The sequence below is a fragment of the Prionailurus viverrinus genome, chromosome C1, assembly GCF_022837055.1.
Source record: "Prionailurus viverrinus isolate Anna chromosome C1, UM_Priviv_1.0, whole genome shotgun sequence".
NCBI lineage: Eukaryota > Metazoa > Chordata > Mammalia > Carnivora > Felidae > Prionailurus > Prionailurus viverrinus.
Genome location: NC_062568.1, coordinates 172,425,702 through 172,445,423, shown reverse-complemented (window position 1 = coordinate 172,445,423; position 19,722 = coordinate 172,425,702). Strand labels below are relative to the sequence as shown.

General features: G+C 35.9%; 1 protein-coding gene across 2 annotated transcripts in view; it reads left to right on the top strand.

Moving 5' to 3' along the window:
• The window catches only part of ZFYVE9 (zinc finger FYVE-type containing 9), a 212,817-nt gene that overhangs the window by 129,630 nt on the left and 63,465 nt on the right, over positions 1-19,722 (top strand). The window contains exons 7-10 of one of the 2 annotated variants that reach the window (XM_047870988.1): positions 139-200; positions 3,118-3,238; positions 8,876-8,998; positions 10,902-11,057. In XM_047870988.1, coding sequence (XP_047726944.1) covers positions 139-200; positions 3,118-3,238; positions 8,876-8,998; positions 10,902-11,057 — 462 coding nt within the window. Of the gene's footprint in view, positions 1-30; positions 201-3,117; positions 3,239-8,875; positions 8,999-10,901; positions 11,058-19,722 lie in introns of both variants that reach the window. The other variant, XM_047870987.1, reaches the window with a different exon arrangement.

Here is a 19,722-nt window from a genome sequence, read left to right as displayed (position 1 = left end):
ATGCCTGTTTTATTTTTCTGGCTCCTCAAGTGGCTCAGCCCAGAGAGCAGAGGCGAGTTTGGTTTGCTGATGGGATCTTGCCTAATGGAGAAGTTGCTGATGCAGCCAAATTAACAGTGAATGGAACTTCCTCTGCAGGAACCTTGGCTGTCTCACATGACCCAGTTAAACCAGTAACTACCAGTCCTCTACCGGCAGAGGTAAGAAAACAAAACGGCATCTAAAAGTGAGTACTTAGTTTACTCAGCATTGTGCTCTTCTGTCTTGCCATTTTCTAAGTTGAGTGACCTTTCTGTGGAAGCCTATAGGTTTCAGGTACAGTTTAGGATGTATGTGTGTGGTTCGGGAGTAAAGTAAATGTGGCAAAATCAGTTCTTGTTTGCTATGTATTTGGAAGGTTTTTTTCAGGGAAAAGATTCTCATGAAGGTTGTTCTCAGTGAGCTCAGGCTACTGCTGTAGTTAGAGCTAATGCAGAGGGAATCCTGCCCCCTTTGTACATTGATTTTCGAACAATGTTTCACAGGTTCTGTGGTGACCTTTTGGGAGTGCCATGATGAGGAAGGGCCAGGCCATATAAAGGTGGCCGAGGAGTCCCTCTATTCCTTTCTGTTCAACCAAGCATCTCTACTTTCTTCTGTTCTACTTTTTGGTTGCCATGTAAGATTTTTAACGATTTTATTTTTAAGTAATCTCTACAACCAACGTGGGTCTTGAACTCACAACCCCAGGATCAAGAGTTGCATGCTTTACCAACTGAGACAGCCAAGAGCCCCTGATAGGTTTTTAGAAGATAAATTCTGTTTGAATGCAAGAGGAAGCTCTAGTGAATGACTGTTACAAGGAAACAAGATTCAGCTCATTTTGCAAAATTAAACCAAGTTAGTTATTTTATTTTTGTCTCTCACATTATTCAACACTTTTTCAATACTTATCTGATAAAAAAATACTTACCTGATAAACTAGAAGAATTTCATTTTAAGATTAATAATTCTTTTATTTTACCAGATAAGTATTGGGATAATAGTTATCTTTAGGGCCAGACTAGAATATATTTTTCTCATCTTTATGGCCTAGTAGAGTGTGTGGCACTTAATAGGTACTCCGTGAATGAAATAAATTCCTTTTCACAGGTGGTATGTACATAGAGGCCAAATGACCACTTTCTATGATATTAAAAGGTGGTTTTATGCATCATTTCCTGTACTAGACTTTAAAATCAGGTAATAATGGTTTGCCAATAAAATTTTCCAAATTTCCTCTTATATGATGTATTGAGAACATTGCAAAATTTTTAACAAAACCCCACTAAAAACTGATAGCATCCTAAATTATAGATAGCATAGATAAAAATATAATAAGACATGGACATTTAAAACAATTTTTTTAATGTTTTATTTATTTTTGAGAGAGACAGAGCATGAGCTGGGGAGGGGCAGAGAGCGAGAAGGAGACACAGTCAAAGCAGGCTCCAGGCTCCAAGCTGTCAGCTCAGAGCCCAATGCAGGACTCAAACCCATGAACTGAGAGATCATGACCTGAGCTGAAGTTAGATGCTTAACTGACTGAGCCACCCAGATGCCCCAACATGGACATATTTAAAAAAATAGTTTTGGGGCTCCTGGGTGGCGCAGTCGGTTAAGCGTCCGACTTCAGCCAGGTCACGATCTCGCGGTCCGTGAGTTCGAGCCCCGCGTCGGGCTCTGGGTTGATGGCTCAGAGCCTGGAGCCTGTTTCCGATTCTGTGTCTCCCTCTCTCTCTGCCCCTAGCCCGTTCATGCTCTGTCTCTCTCTGTCCCAAAAATAAATAAACGTTGAAAAAAAAATTAAAAAAAAAATAGTTTTAATCTTTATTCAGGTATAAAATCTAGATAGTAAAGTATTTAGGGAGCATTAATCTTTAGGAGACAACTTGATGAACTTATAGACACACACACACACTTGTGCAACCACTACCCAGGTGAAATACCTGGGTATTTTCCAGGACCATTTCCATCACTTTGGATGGTTCCCTCATGCCCTTTTTCTATCAATACCTGCCTAATTTTCTCCATGGTAGCCCCATTATTTTGACTTGTGTCACCATAGATTAGTTTTGACTGTTCTTAAATTTCATGTAAATGGAAACATATAGTGTATATTGTTTTGTACGTAGCTTCTAACTTTTTTGTGTTTAGCTGCTCAAACTAATGACTATGAGATTTATTCATGTTGTGTGCACCAAAAATTAATATCTTTTTATTGCTGGATAGTGTTCCATTATATGGATATACCACAGTTTATCTGTTTTCCTGTTAATGGACATTTGGATTATTTCTAGTCTTTGGCTTTTTTTTCTTTTTGCTTAAGTTGTATAGAATATGGAGAATATTATTTTAATAGATTTTGAGTATGTTCTGTTAAATTGTTAAGTGGATTTAACTCTATCCCAAATGTCTTTTTGTAACATTATACTTTATTAAATAGTGTAGTAAATATGATCTTCATATTAATGAAGAGAAAAATGAACTTGAAGTTTTATTTAATTGTATAGTAAATGAAAATAATGACTTATTTTAATCTCTGTATTTTATCTGTTAATTTTTTTATTGTGGTAAAATATTCATAATGTAAAATCTGCCATTTTTATCATTTTTAAGTGTACAAACCAGTGGCATTAAGTCCATTCACATTGCTGTACAACTATCACCACTTTTCTCAAAGCTATTTTTAAAGATCAATGAAAATGAGACTTTAAATGGACCCAAATGCACTCACTGAAGGTTCAGAAATTATGAGATAATTTTGAAATTGTGTTTCTGTTGCCACTGTGGTTTTAAAAAATATTTTCTTTTATGGCAGAGAAGATCTGGGTAAAGAAAGCTTTAACCCAGGCTATAAGGCCTCTTTTCTTATTCTGATTTCATGATGCCAGAAAGAGAAACTATACAGTTGGAAATATTTTCATAGTATAAACCCAGTCCTTTGGGAAATAAACCACAGGTTAATGAGAAATTTGTGCTATTTTTCAAAAAGTATGGATTGCAAATTTTCACTTAAATTCCCATTTATATCCCATTTGTATTCTGCTAAAGTGTTGACTTGTCTGTAATGCTCACTTTGCTGATTTGCTTTCCTAGGCGGATATTTCTCTGTTCTCTGGGAGTATAACTCAGGTTGGAAGTCCTGTTGGCAGTGCAATGAACCTAATTCCTGAAGATGGGCTTCCTCCCATTCTCATCTCCACTGGTGTAAAAGGAGGTATGTGGACTTACATGTTTAAACAAGGATCGTGGGGTGGCTCAGTTGGTTAAGTGTCTGACTCTTGATTTCCGGTCAGGTCATGATCTCACAGTTTGTGAGATCAAGCTGCACTTTGGGCTCCATGCTGTGCTTGCTCATGCTCTCTCTCTCTCAAAATAAATAAACTAAACAATAACAACAAAACAAAAAAAAGAAACATTTAAACAGTCATAGTAATGGCAAGTATGCCAGATGTTATCTTCTAAGAGAGAATTTGAGTTTTAACTACCTTTTTCTTTTCCAACAAAGAAAACAGCTACTCAGTGGCATGAGAATAATTGTTGCTGTTACTGATAGTTTTAGAGTAAATTTTGTGTTTTTATAAGGTCATTTCATTCGTTGGAAGTATATATTATACAAATGTAGTTCATTGGCACTTTTTTCTCTATATTTTAAAGCACATAATACTCTTAAGAGTTGCTTATGGTTGTAGGATTGGCCCACCTGATAAAGTCAGGACATTAATGTAACTTTTTGTCTTGCAGTATAATATGCATTCAGAAATGTACATAAAGTAAGCAGAGACCGCTGAACTTAAGTAGCAATTTTATTGTTAAAAAAACATTTTTAGTGTTCTGGTAAGAAATAAAGTTTCTATGCAGCCAAAGGAATGCCTATCTTTATGTGAAAGTTTGTTGTTGGTAGATCCAGATCAGCATTTAGTTAGTACATTTTTAGGAGATGATTTATCAATAATCTTTCCACACTTTTGTCCTAGTCTTTTACCTGGTCTCCTTGCCCTCATTCTTTCTCTCCTTTATTTTATCTTCCATGTTGTTGCCAATTATCTTTTTAAACATAGATATTATCATATATTGCTCTGGCTTAGAAGCATTCAATGGATTCCCAATGCCTTCAGTATAAATTACTTATTTTAGCATACAATGTTCCTTGTAACTTTATCTCAACTTTCCTTTTTAACTTTGTTTCTAGCCAATACCCCAGCATATTACATGCATACTCCAGATTATTTACTCTTTCTGAATATTCACTTTCTACACTTCCATATTTTTTCATATGCTGTGGAATAGTGGGGAGAGAATGGACTGGACTGCAAAACTGAACAAACCTGAAATCGAATCCTAGTACCCTTATTTTCTAGCTGTGATCCAGTGGGTAGGTCATTTATCCTCTCTGAATCTTTTTCCTAGTCTTAAAAAAAATTATGTAACTACACCTACTTAAAAGTTATTGTGAATATTAAATCAGATTTCATACTAGAAGTTATATAGCAAGAACAGTGCCAGGTGCAAAGTACTCATGTAATTAATATTTTCCTTATCTTCCTTTTCTCTGCCTAGCATACCCTTGTATAATGGAGACTCCTTGAAGAACTCCTCAATTTTTCAGAATCCCAGATTAATGAAAAACCCTTCTCTGAATTCTTACCTATGCTACCTCTGTAGTAGCATTTTTAATTCATCTCCATTTGAATTCTTATAGACCTTTACTGTACTAACACTTTTCTTATTGTAATTTAGATATTTTATAGGTCTGATTCTTTCACTTAGACCATGCATTCCTTCAGTCTTAATTTACGTTTCTGTCTTCTCCTACTATGGTGCTGGGCCTAGAGTGGGCTCTCAGCAACGTTGGCTGAAGGTATTATGCCATGTCCCAAATAGTTTAACAATGAATTTTCATATAAAGTTAAGCATCTTTTGATTATATAGTGCCTTTGCTACTTTACTACAACCCTCTAAAAATAGTCTTTTGTTAGTAAAATTATGACTTAAGTTTCAAATTTTGGTTATTTTGGTAAGTCTTAGATTTATAAGTTAAATTGGCCTACTCTATTGTTAAATAAGAGTACAAGGTTCCATTTTCATTAAATCTAATTATCAAAACCTCTCCTACTAAGAAACAACTAGTTATTACTGTCTCTTCACCAGAATTTTGCAATTTTGTATTCCAGTAGAATAACTTCATACAAATATCTTCTTCTTTTTAAAAGTCACTTAGGGGTGCCTGGGTGGCTCAGTCAGTTAAGCGTCCGACTTCGGCTCAGGTCATGATCTCGCAGTTCGTGGGTTCGAGCCCTGAATCGGGCTCTGTGCTGACAGCTCAGAGCCTGGAGCCTGTTTCAGATTCTGTGTCTCCCTCTCTCTCTGCCCCTCCCCCACTCGGGCTCGCTCGCTCTCTCTCTCTCTCTCTCTCTCTCTCTCTGTCTCAAAAATAAATAAACATTAAAAAAAAAATAAAAGTCACTTAGTATTTCTCTTTTCAATAAATATTTTCATTGGCAGAGTAGACATTTCCCCTTACATCCAAAAAATAGTTTTTTCGTTTCTTTTTGTCAGTAGGAAATGGTATCTGTTCTCCCTGTCTATAATGATGCATTTTTTAAAATTTAATTCTGAATTAGTTAGCATATAGGGCAACAATGATTTCAGGAGTAGATTCCTTAATGCCCCTTACCCATTTAGCCCATCCCCCCCTCCCACAACCCCTCCAGGAACCCTCTGTTTGTTCTCTATATTTAAGAGTCTCTTATGTTTTGTCCCCCTCCCTGCTTTTGTATTATTTTTGCTTCCATTCCCTTATGTTCATCTGTTCTGTTTCTTAAAGCCCTCATATGAGTGAAGTCATATGATATTTGTCTTTCTCTAATTTCACTTGGCATAATACCCTCTAGTTCCATCCACACAGTTGCAAATGGCAAGATTTCGTTCTTTTTGATTTTCAAGTAATACTCCATTGTGTGTGTGTGTGTGTGTGTGTGTGTGTGTGTGTGTGTGTGTGTGTACACACCACATCTTCTTTATCCATTCATCCACCGATAGACATTTGGGCTCTTTCCATACTTTGGCTATTGTTGATAGTGCTGCTATAAACATCGGGGTGCATGTGCCCCTTTGAAACAGCATACCTGTATCCCTTGGATAAATACTTAGTAGTGCAATTGCTGGGTCATAGGGTAGTTCTATTTTTAGTTTTTTAAGGAACCTCTATACTGTTTTCCAGAGTGGCTGCACCAGCTTGCATTCCCACCAGCAGTGCAAAAGAGAAACTCTTTCTCTGCATCCTTGCCAACATCTGCTGTTGCCTGAGTTTTTAATGTTAGCCATTCTGATAGGTGTGAGGTGGTATCTCATTGTGGTTTTGATTTGTGTTTCTCTGATGATGAGTGATGTTGAGCATTTTCTCATGTGTCGGTTGTCCATCTGGATATCTTCTTTGGAGAAGTATGTGTTCATGTCTTTTGCCCATTTCTTCACTGGATTATTTGTTTTTTGGGTGTTGAGTTTGAGAAGTTCTTTATAGATTTTGGATTCTAACCCTTTATCTGTTATGTCATTTGCAAATATCTTCTCCCATTCGGTCAGTTGCCTTTTAGTTTTGCTGATTATTTCCTTCACTGTGCAGAAGCTTTTATTTTGATGTGGTCCCAGTAGTTCATTTTTGCTTTTGTTTCCCTTACCTCTGGAGACATGTTGAGTAAGAAGTTGCTGCAGCCAAGATCAAAGAGGTTTTTTCCTGCTTTCTCCTGGAGGATTTTGATGGCTTCCTGTCTTACATTTAGGTCTTTCATTCATTTTGAGTTTATTTTTGTGTATGGTGTGAGAAAGTGGTCCAGGTTCATTTTTCTGCATGTCGCTGTCCAGTTTCCCAGCACCACTTGCTGAAGAGACTACCTTTATTCCATTAGATGTTCTTTCCTGCTTTGTCAAAGATTAGTTGGCCATACGTTTGTGGGTCCATATTCTGGGTTCTCTATTCTGTTCCATTGATCTGAGTGTCTGTTTTTGTGCCAGTACCACACTGTCTTGATGATTACAGCTTTGTAATATAGCTTGAAGTCCGGGATTGTGATGCTTCCTGCTTTGGATTTCTTTTTCAAGATTGCTTTGGCTACTTGGGGTCTTTTCTGTTTCCATGCAAATTTTAGGATTGTTTTTTCTAGCTCTGTGAAGAATGCTGGTGTTGTTTTGATAGTGATTGTGTTGAATATGTAGATTGCTTTGGGTAGTATTGACATTTTGACAATATTTTTTCTTCCTGTCCATGAGCACGGAATATTTTTCCATTTTTTATGTCTTGTTCAATTTCTTTCCTAAGCTTTCTATAGTTTTCAGTGTATAGATTTGTCACCTCTTTGTTTAGATTTATTCCTGGGTATTTTATGGGTTTTGGTGCAATTGTAAATGGTATCGATTCCTTGATTTCTATTTCTGTTGCTTCCTTGTTCATGTATAGGAATGCAACCGATTTCTGTGCATTGATTTTATTTCCTGCAACTTTGCTGATTTCACGGATCAGTTCTGGCAGTTTTTTGGTGGAGTCTTTTGGGTTTTCCATAGAGTATCATGTCATAGGGTATCATGTCATCTGCGAAGAGTGAAAGTCTGAGTATAATGATGCATTTTATATGACTAATCAAACAACATGCAACTTACAGGTTTTCAGTTCCTTTTCTGTATCTTTACATTCTACAATAGTTGTTATCCATGATTTTGACTTCAAGCTGGGAAGGCTACTGTCATTCAAAATGGCGTGGCTGAATATCACGTACTGTGCTTTCAGGGATTAAATGGGAAAGGTTCTGTGCAAGGTCTCAATAACTTGTCCTTGTTTGGAATCTGTTGTGTGATTTACTGGTGATTTTGGTGATTGATATATGTACTGAACTCTTGACTTAGAGGAAGTGTGTCATGAAACCAGTCACTTTATGATACTTTTATTATCTGGGTACATTTTTAAAGTTTAATTTTTTTAATGTCTATTTATTTATTTTGAGAGGGGGGAAGGGACAGAAAGAGAGGGAGAGAGAGAATCCCAAGCAGGCTACATGCTCAGTGCGGAACATGATGTGGGGCTCAATCTCACTACAGCAAGATCACCACCTGAGCCGATATAAAGAGTCAGTCACTTAACCAACTGAGCCACCCAGGTGCTCCTAAAGTTTAATTTTTTAATGGTAAAAAATTTCAACAGTACTAAAGGATATAGAATAAAAAGGATTCTCCTCTACCTCAACCCCTCAACGTCTTTTCATCCAGAGGTAACTATTTTACCTTCTATTACCACTTTATTGTATATCATGGTTTATTTCATTTTATCTTATTTTTTATTTAAATTTTAGTTAACATACAATACAATACTGGTTTCAGGAGTAGAACTCAGTGATTCATCACTTACATACACTCAGTGCTCCTCACAACAAGTGCCTTCCTTAATACCCATCACCCATCTAGCTCATCTCCTACACACCTCTGTCCGTCATGGATTGTTTTAAATGTTGGCCTTAGAACATGTAATATGTAAAATTCTTCTTATGATAGTTGGTGAATTTTTTTAAATTAAAGGGCTGTCTTTAGACTATGGCATAAACCCATTTTGTGGAGAAGCCTATACATAGGATAACCATGTTCTCATCCAAACTGGACTGGGTTACTTTTGAGAATGAAAGGGACACTATTAGCATGACACTAAGACAGCAGGTATAAACCTATGTTCACCCTAACTACAAATCAAATGCTTAATTCTTTCCTGTGGATAATCAGCCCATTCCTCCATCAGATTTCTTTCTTGGTTTCTCCCTTCAACTAATCCTTTACATGTTTTGTTTGTTTGTTTGTTTGTTTTTCCTTACAGACTATGCTGTGGAAGAGAAACCATCACAGATTTCAGTAATGCAGCAATTAGAAGATGGTGGCCCTGACCCACTTGTATTTGTTTTAAATGCAAATTTGTTGTCAATGGTTAAAATTGTAAATTGTAAGTTAGAATTTTTTTTTAATTAAAATGAGATACTTTACTGACTCATAGATAATAAGTAAAGCTTACAAATTCGGTACACACAAGTATTTTTATATGGATGGATCCACAGCTTACTGAAAACTGAGTACGGAAGAAGTTGGTTTGTATAATATATCCCAGAGGACAACTATGGGACTAACTGAAACTCTTAAGATGAGATAGATGAATTTTCCATGGAGGAAAGCCAAACAAAAGTTGAACTGATCTAAGTTCTTCCTGAGATGGATGTGCTACGTCACAACTCCCCACCAGAGTAGAGGAGGTGGATAAATTATCCAGGAGGTCAAACAATTTACATGCTAGATTTAAATCTCATACACCTTAGTTGTGTGCAAAGCCTTATTTGAGAGAAATGTTAGTTAGCTAACACATAGTAAAACTTCAGTACCTTGTAAGTTAAGATTCAGAAACCTCTCAGTTCTTGGGGCTAGTTTCTTGGGCATCAGAATGAGTTAGAGGACAAGTAGAATCTTGATTCTAAGACGGTGTTGGAAAATAGAGAATGCATTTATCCTGGATGAATGTTAATAGGCAGAGTTTTGGAGAAAGGAGGGAAGCACTGGGGAACTATCCTCTCATTCTCACTGTATACTTATTTTAAGTTGACCTCAGACACCAGAAACACCTATATGCTACTTCCTTTGAGGTTCTGTATTAATAAAATATAGGTTTCTGGTTTACTTGTTAATTGTACCCTTGTATGTTTGGCCAGTTATTAATGCTTGCCTCCTTTCCTTCTAGAATCATATTTTAAAATAACTTGCTTGAAATTTCAGTTGACGGTATCTAGTTCATAATTTATACTTAGAAAATAGCTAACCCAGAATTCCTGAAGTGTACACCATCTTAATATAGTTGGATTGGGTGCTTCCTGTTTAGATACGTAAAGTAACATTCCCTAAAGTGAGAAAAAGGAATCTATTAGTTTTGATATACATTGTGATATCTATAATTACATTTGAATCCTATTTCAATTCCTTTGGGGATCCTATTGTGTTGGAGTATAAATAATAAAAGTGTCAAAGAATGACATATGGCTTGTGCTATTGGTTCTCCACAAAGCCTTAAGGTAAAGAAGTGGAAGTAAGTAGTCCAGAAGAGCCATCCTCCCACCACTTTCACCACTTTTTACAGAATGAAACCAAGTAAAATCATATCTCTGTTTATCTAGAATTTTCTCCCAAAAAGGACTGGCTGGTTTAGTCAGTAAGGATGCAATGCTTGATCTCGGGGTTATAAAGTTCAAGCCACACATTGGGTGTAGAGATTACTTAAAAATAAAATCTTAAAAAAAAAAAGAAAAAGCTATAATCTTTCAGTCACAGATTAAATTTAAAAAGTATATGTAAAAGTATATATTTTTTAGGCCACAAGCTGAATCCAAAGCTATAATATTGGCTTTTATTGTTGTTGTTTCTAGTTTTACATAAGTAATTATTTCCCTTGGTAGAGTGACTTTTTTAAAATACAGGTTGGGGGGGGGATATATTCTTTAATCATTATAGCCTAGGATACCTGGTTTTGTTTTATTTATTTTATTTTTAATGAAATGTTTTTCTTTAGTAATTACACCTTCCAATAATAGGTGTTAAAAGTTTTAATTGCATTTTCTTTTGCTTTTTTCTTTTACTTCCCTTCCAGTTGTTTTTCTAAGTATTTGCTTAAAGCCAGAGGCATTGGTATGTTTTATTTTCTACAGTTGTTTTTTTGGCTCAATGCATTTATAGTGCACAATTGAATTATATAGTTTCAGTATGACCTATATTGTTCTTTGCTGTATTATAACACAGGTTTCTCTGCATTTTTAAAGGAAAATATTAAGAAGAATGTCTTTATTTTTATATATTTATTCCATTTATAGACGTGAACAGGAAGTGCTGGTGTTTCACAACCAAGGGAATGCATGCAGTGGGTCAGTCTGAGATAGTCATTCTTCTACAGTGTCTACCGGATGAGAAGTGTTTGCCGAAGGATATCTTCAATCATTTTGTGCAGCTTTATCGGGATGCTCTGGCAGGTGGGGACGCTTTATGACTTAGTCTGCACCCTTTATAAGATGATAAAAATTTTTGGAGTCAGATGCAAAATAACAATCATAATTTTGGAAGCCTGGCATTGGACTTTGGTATCAGTAGCAAGTTAGAACTTGCCAAGGTTTAAGGAAATGTAAATTTTAGTGCTTTACTTGGTGTAGTCATTATTATTTTACAGAGGCTGGAATCAAAGTTTTATGAGAATCCATTGACCATGATGTAAGAATATTTTCCTTTGAGTGGTTTAGGGGTCATGATATTGGTACCTGGTAGAAGGAAGCATAATCATAACTTACTACTTGTTTTTTCACTTAACAGTACCTATATAATCATAACGTAAATACTCTTTATTTAATTTTAAAGTTTCAAAAGCCACTAGCATGGACAACTTTATTATGGTTTCAAAATAAATTATAAATATTGTTAGCCCTAATAATGTAAAAGTATGTGCATGGCTATTGGAAAAGACTAAGAATACTAATAGAAAGATATATTATTATAAGTTGAGAGAGAAGAAATATGTTTATGTATACATTTGGCATTACAAAGTTAACCTCTCCTGAATTAACAGAGGCAGTAAGAAGTGTTGTAGTTGAGCTATAACCTCATTATCATAACCAGAAGTAAGAAAACAATATCTGTAGTTGGTAAATAGAGTATAAGAACTACAATAAATGAATAGAAGAGATTGTCTCTGAGGAACAAGCCTTGGAAAGGGGAGTGAGGTTGACCAGGCTGTTAAAATTATTTTCATGTATTACTTGATAATGTTTTATAAATATATTAAAACCATAAATTATTCATGCTTTCTGAATGCAGTAATTCCCCTTGTGGGATTCTATGCCCCCCAAAAAATACCTAAAATGTAAAATACACTTTGTACAGGAAGGTGTTTATTGCAACATTACTTAAATTTAACACAAAAATTTAGAGGTAATCTAAATGCCCAGCTATAGGTGAAAGGTTTAACTGTGTTATACTGATGAGATGTATGCATCTTTTTTAGAGCATTTTTTAGCCATTAAACATAATATTTATGAACAGAATGTAGCAACATGAAAAATGCTCTTGAAGTAGGTACAAAAGCAGGATATAAATGGCATCTTTAGTGTGATTATAGCTTATGCATAAAAGATTATACCTTGATGTCTTAGTCTCTGTGATCATTCAGGTGTAATATGAAATGAGGACAAGGCAATACATTGGCAACTGACCACATACCTATGAAGTATCAGTCCTAAAATGTATGGGATTAATATGAAGTCAGGTGGAGCTGTCAGGCCATGTAATACTTGGGACCTAAATTTATTTCCAGAAATGAATTGAAACAGTCACTTTTCTCCTCAGTTTGGATGTATTCACATGTAAAAACTATAAACAGAGAAATGACATTGGGGGCCCAAGCAGTTGGGGGGTTTGAGAGGGAATTAGGGACAAAGGCATGGGAGGTTCATGAAGGTCTTGTTCAGAAGTCCATCCTTTATTCTTCAGACAATGAGGAACAATTGGAAAAAAATGAGGGACAGAAGCAGATTTGCATTTTAGAAAGATGACTTTAGAGGCAGTATGAAAATGGATCAAAGTCTATGTGTCTCGTGGCAGGTAAACTGAGCTAAGAAGCAGTGAATAAGCAAAAAATTATCATGGTTAAACACTAGACTACAACTCAACAATAAAAAAAATAAACTGATACATACAACATGGATGAATATCACAGACATTATGCTGAACAAAAAAGTCAGGTACAAAAAATTACATGATTCCATTCACATGGTTCTCTGGAACAGGCAAAATGAGTCTGTGGTGATAGAAATTAGATCAACGTTTCCTGGGGTGAGTTGGGGGTGAGTTGCCCCTGACTACAGAGGGGCCCTAGGAACTTTCTGGGATTATATAAATACTTATATACTATATAGTGTTAGGTATAGTAGTTTCATGAATGTTTACATTTGTCAAAACTCATTGAACTATGTACTTAAAATTGTTGGGTTTTATTGCATGAAATTGTATATACCCCAATAAGATTGACTTAAAAAGTTTTTTGTTGAGATATAATTGACTGTAACATTAGTTTCAGATGTAAAATATAATGATTCAATATTTGTATTTATTGTGAAATGATCACCATGGTAAGTCTAGTTAACATCCATTTTCATACAGTTACAATTTTTTTCTTACCAATGAAAACTTTTCAGATCTACCCTCTTAGCAGCTTTCAAATATACAATGCAATATAGTATTATTATAGTTCCCATGCTGTACATACATCCTCAGTACTAATTTATAACTGGAATTTTGTACCTTTTGACCACTTTCACTGGTTTTACCCACCCTCTCAACCCCCATCCTTCACCCACCCATCTGTTCTCTAAATCTATGAGTACTACGGGGTTTTTGTTTGTTTGCTTGTTTTAGATTCCACATATAAGTGAGATCATATGTTATTTATTTATCTTTGGCTTAGTTTACTTGAAATAATGCTATCAGGGTCTATCCATGTTGTTGCAAATAACAGGATTTTCTTTTTTATGGTTGAATAATATTCCATTTTATATATGTGCACCACATTTTCTTTATTCATTCATCTGTTGATGGACACTTACGTTGTTTTCATGTCTTGGCTATTGTAAATATTGCTGTAATGAACATAGGGTGCAGATATCTTTTTGAGTTAGTATTTTTATTCTTTTCAGATAACTATCCATGAGTGGAATTGGCTGGATCATTTGGTAGTTCTATTTTTTATTTTTGAGGAGCCTCTATACTGTTTTCCTCAGTGGCTACACCAATTTACATTCCCACCAGGGGTGCATGAGGGTCCCTTTTCTCCACATCCTCACCAACACTTTGTTGTTTTTTAAAAAGCTATTGTTAGAATCCAGCAAGAAATTAAGAAATTATCAGGGTTTAATAAAGTAATTTAGTAATAGCAGTGGGAATAAAGAGTATCGGAAAGATAAAAGACAGTGATGTGTCATTTCAGTAGGATTTGGTAATTGTATGTGGGGGATAAGAGGGGTTAAGTCAGTGGCTTCACATTTCTGGCTTGGACATCTGAGTGGACTGTGTTCTTATTCATCGAGATAATAGAAGAAGAGCAGATCTGGCAGAGGAGTGGGAGATTGGTTCTTTGTTCAGTGTGTTGAGTTTGAAATATTGACAACAGTGGCGATATGTAAATAGACGATGAATATGTGGATATAGATGGACCTCAGGAAGTAGATCTGGGCTAAAATACAGATTTGGGAGACTCGGTGTTTATGTGATTATTGAAACTATGGTAGTGAATAGGACAGGCCAGTGTGAAGAGACTAGAGCTGAGAATGGAGCTCTGAGGAATACCAACAAGGAAAGGCTGTGGTCATTGCATGAGTCATTAAAGTACATGTTTACCATAAGTGGTTACTCATTTTCCAGAAGTATCCTTCTATATCAGTAGAGACCATTTTGAACTATCATATTAAAATGCAAAATTTCTACAACAAAACTTACTTTGAACCGACAGTAAGATAATAGTGAAAGTCTAAGGTGAGATTATAACACATGTAAGCTGTTTTAAATATTATCAGTAATATAGGATGAGGGCATGCACATATATATCTAAGTAAATGACATTTCAAAGGCATAAGCAAGTAATCTATAAGGGTCTATCCTCAAATAGAAATCATTTTGCAGCTCATAAAAACTAGGAGGTATCTTTGATCATCTGGTACAAACTCTTCATTTTTTTAGATAGGGAAAATGAGACGTTTTTAGATGAGGAAAATGAGAGGTGTTAGTGGCTTGTCTAAATCACAGACTTAGTTGGTGGCAGAACTAGGACTAAGGCTCCCAGACTACTATTCTTTACATTATGTCAGTTGCCTCTATGTGTACATAGCAGTTTTAAAAAACAGGTATGCATCTGAGTTATACCAGTTTTAAGAATCCTGTATTTTAGAAATCAAAGTAGTAACTTGATATATAATTTCACTATATTTTTCTTTAATAAGTGGAAACATCTTTAATAAGTGGAAACATCTTTTACACCTAAATGTAACACATTGCGTGGAATTGGCAAATTCTGTCTTAAAATTTCCTGAATGTGAAAGCCTTGAATACTCTATCACTTGCATGGTGGTTACTCTGCCATAAATCACTCAAAAAGCCTTAGAAGCCTGGGATGCCTGGGTGGCTCAGTCGGTTAAGTGTCTGATTTTTTATTTCGGCTCAGGTCATGAACTCATGGTTTGTGGGTTCAAGTTCTGCATTGGGCTCTGCACTGACAGCATAAATCCTGCTTGGGGATTCTGTCTCTCCTTACTCTCTGCCCCTTTCCTGCGTGCTCACTCTCTCACATGCACTCAAAATTAAGATAAATAAACTTAAGAGAAAAAAAGCTCAGGGGCTCCTGGGTGGCTTAGTTAAGTGTCCAACTGAATCTCACAGTTCATGGATTCGAGCCCCACGTCAGGCTCTATGCTGACAGCTCGGAGCCTGGAGCCTGCTTCAGATTCTGTGTCTCCCTCTCTCTCTGCCCCTTCCCCACTTGGACTTTCTCTCTTTCTCTCCCTCTCTCAAAAGTAAACATTAAAAAAAGTATAAAAAAAAAGTCTTAGAAGCCCTTGAATGAACTTTCTTTACAATTTCCTATGTATTTTTAATCTATATATATTTGATAATAATGTGTACATATGTGTTTCTTATTTAACATATATAATTTTTTTTGTCATGCATAGTTGCTTATGCTTTCCAAAGTGAGAGGGAAAATTACATTTTGTGAGTAATAACATTCTGAGACTTTAAGCATGCCTTCTGGTTATTATAATGCCATGGGAGATTCTAGATTATATATTGTTTCTTGCCATCTCCCCACCCTTCTTCTATCTTTTGTACTTGATTTTTGCAGATAGACATTCAGAACATGTGTTTGAATGAAATGAGAATTGTATCTACCAGATTATTATTTCTAGAGTTAATGTTTGGTTGTTTCCCTCTCTTACTCAAAACTTTTAATGAGCTTTATATTGCCTTCAGAATAAAATAAGTTTATTTATTTTGGGATAGAGGGAGCTTCTGTGGGGAAGGGGTAGAGAGAGAGGAAGGGAGAAAGAAAACCAAGCAGGCTCTGCACTGTCAATGCAGAGCCCAGTGTAGGGCTTGAACTCATGAACTGTGAGATCATGACCTGAGCTGAAATCAAGAGTTGGAGGCTTAACCAACTGAGCCACCCAGGTGCCCCTCAGTTGTCTTAAGCCTTACTCAGAGATGACTTTTTTTCATGAACTCTTCGCTAATAATCCTCCCAGATAGAAGTAATCTCTTCTTCTGAACTTTTTAACTTACCTTTAAAAAATTATTTGATATATATAAAAGCATTTAAATATATTTTAAAAATAATTTTGGAAGTTATAAAGCAAAATAACAAAATAAACACCCATAAACAAAATACCCAATTTAGGAAATAATGACCAACCCCTTGAAGCATTGATCAGTGACCAATCTTGATTACATCTTCCCTCTAAACTTTCCTAACCTTTAGGTAACCACTGTCATCAGTCTTGTGTTAGTAGTTTTCATGCTTTTCTCTGTAATTTTATCACAAGATTATAATACATTGTTTTGCATGTTTTTAAACTTTATACAAATGGTATCACACTGTATATATTTTATGTGGGTTGCTTTTTTCATTCCACCATATGTTTCTGGCATATGTTCATAGCTCTAGTGTTCTAGTTCATTTCATTTGCAGCTACTGTTTTATACCTCTTATATAAATTTACCACAATTTATTCTCCTGATGGATAATTTGCTGTTCTTACCAGTTTATTATTATTCAGACATGTTCTCCAAAATTTTTGTACATGTACACTTAGTAGAATTGCTGGTTTGTAGGGTATGGATATCTTCAGCTTTATTAGATGATGTTAAACTGTTGCCCAGAGTAGTTTACCAATTATGCCTACCTGTCCCCATCCCTAGTATATAAGAGTTGCCAACATTTGATATCATCAGAGTTTTAATTTTTGCTCATCTGGTGAGTATAAAATAGTATTCATTATGGTTTGCATTTCACTAATTTTTTTTCTAGATTATCTGGGCTGTTTTTATTTTTAAAAATTTATTTTTTTAATTAATTTATTATTTATTTTTATTTCTATCCAAGCTAGTTAGTATAGTGCAATAATGATTTCAGGAGTAGAACCCAGTGATTCATCCCCTACATATAACACCCAGTGCTCATCACAAGTGCTCATCTTCCTTAATGCCCCTTGCCCATTTAGCCCATGTTCCCATCCGCAATCCCTCCAGCAACCCTCAGTTCTCTATATTTAAGAGTCTCTAATGTTTTGTCCCCCTCCCTGTTTTTATATTATTTTTGCTTCCCTTCCCTTATGTTCATCTGTTCTGTGTCTAAAAGTCCTCATATGAGTGAAGTCATTATGATATTTGTCTTTCTCTGACTAATTTCGCTTAGCATAGTACACTCTAGTTCCATCCACGTTGTTGCTGATGGCAAGATTGCGTTCTTCTTGATTGCTAAGTAATACTCTGTTGTATACCACATCTTCTTTATCCATTCATCAGTCAATGGGCATTTGGGCTCTTTCTATACTTTGGCTACTGTCAGTAGCGCTGCTATAAACATTAGGATGCATGTGCCCCTTTGAACAGCACATCTGTATCCTTTGGATAAATACTTAGTAGTGCAATTGCTGGGTCATAGGGTAGTTCTATTTTTAATCTTTTGAGGAACCTCCATACTGTTTTCCAGAGTGGCTGCACCAGTTTGCATTCCCACCAGCAGTGCAAAAGGGTTCCTCTTTCTCCACATCCTCACCAACATCTGTTGTTGTCTGAGTTGTTAATGTTAGCCATTCTGATAGGTGTGAGGTGGTATCTCATTGTGGTTTTGATTTGTATTTCCCTGATGATGAGTAATGTTGATCATTTGTTCATGTGTCAGTTGGCCATCTGGATGTCTTCTTTGGAAAAGTGTCTATTCATGTCTTTTGCCCATTTCCTCACTGGATTATTTGTTTTTTTGGGTGTTGAGTTTGATAAGTTCTTTATAGATTTTGGATTCTTACCCTTTATCTGACATGTCATTTGCAATTATCTTCACCCATTCCATTGGTTTACCATTTAGTTTTGCTGATTGTTTCCTTTGCTGTGCAGAAGCTTTTTATCTTGATGAGGTTCCAGTAGTTCATTTTTTGCTTTTGTTTCCCTTGCCTCTGGAGACGTGTTGAGTAAGAAGTTGCTGCAGCCGAGGTCAAAGAGATTTTTGCCTGCTTTCTCCTCTATGATTTTGATGGCTTCCTGTTTTACATTTAGTTCTTTCATCCATTTTGAGTTTATTTTTGTGTATGGTGTAAGAAAGTGGTCCAGGTTCATTCTTCTGCGTGTCAGTGTCCAGTTTTCCCATCACTGTTTGCTGAAGAGGCTGTTTTTATTCCATTGGATATTACTTCCCGCTTTGTCAAAGATTAGTTGGCCATACGTTTGTGGGTCCATATTCTGGGTTTTCTATTCTGTTCCATTAATCTGAGTGTCTGTTTTTGTGCCAGTACCATACTGTCTTGATGATTACAGCTTTGTAATACATCTTAAAGTCCAGGATTGTGATGCCTCCAGCTTTGGTTTTCTTTTTCAGGATTGTTTTGGCTATTCAAGGTCTTTTTTGGTTCCACACAAATTTTAGGACTGTTTGTTGTAGCTCTGTGAAGAATGCTGGTGTTATTTTGATAAGGATTGCTTTGAATATGTAGATTGCTTTCGGTAGTATTAACATTTTAACAATATTTGTTCTTCCAATCCATGAGCATGGAATGTTTTTGCATTTTTTTTATGTCTTGTTCAATTTCTTTCCTAAGCTTTCTATAGTTTTCAGTGTATAGATTTTTCACCTCTTTGGTTAGATTTTTAATTTCCACACAGACTTGGAAATTCCAAAGATAGGCAAAATGAAGTATATAGGTCATTCTGAAGTAAGGAGAAAGGAGTAGTAGGGATCTGGAACTTCAAAGGAAAGGAATGCAATTCACAGGGAGATGAAAAAGAGTAAATGTTTCAAATGTTTGCTCCGCCACTCAGAAACAATGGGACATAAAGAACTTCCATCAAACAGGCCTTGGTAGGTTCCTCCCTATCATCCATACCTAGTTCAGAGTATCAAGTTATCTATGGTGATAGCTCTCTTCCCAGACCAGGTCCTTTATTTAATTTTTTTTAAGTTCATTTTTATTTATTTTGAGACAGCTAGAGAGCAAGCAGGGGAGGGACAGAGAGAGAGGGAGACAGAATCCCAAGCCGGCTCTGTACCATCAGCACTGAGCCCGAGGCAGGGCAGGAACCCACAAACAGATCATGACCTGAGTGGAAATCAAGAGTCAGATGCTTAGCTGACTGAGCGACCCAGGTGCCCGTATTTAATTTTTTTGTAGGCAGTTGTGGGGAGGTAAAGAGCTATTCCTGAACCTGCTGGGTTTTAATTGCTTGTTAACTCAAGATAATCTTCATGCCAAAGGCCCATCTTAGGGCAGCCTGTCCTCGGCTCCTATAGAGGTAAGGCTCTAAGTTTTATTGTTTTGGGTTTTTTTTGTTTTGTTTTGTTTATGGGCATCCAGTTGCTCAACACCATTTGTTAAAAAGACTATTTTTGGGGGG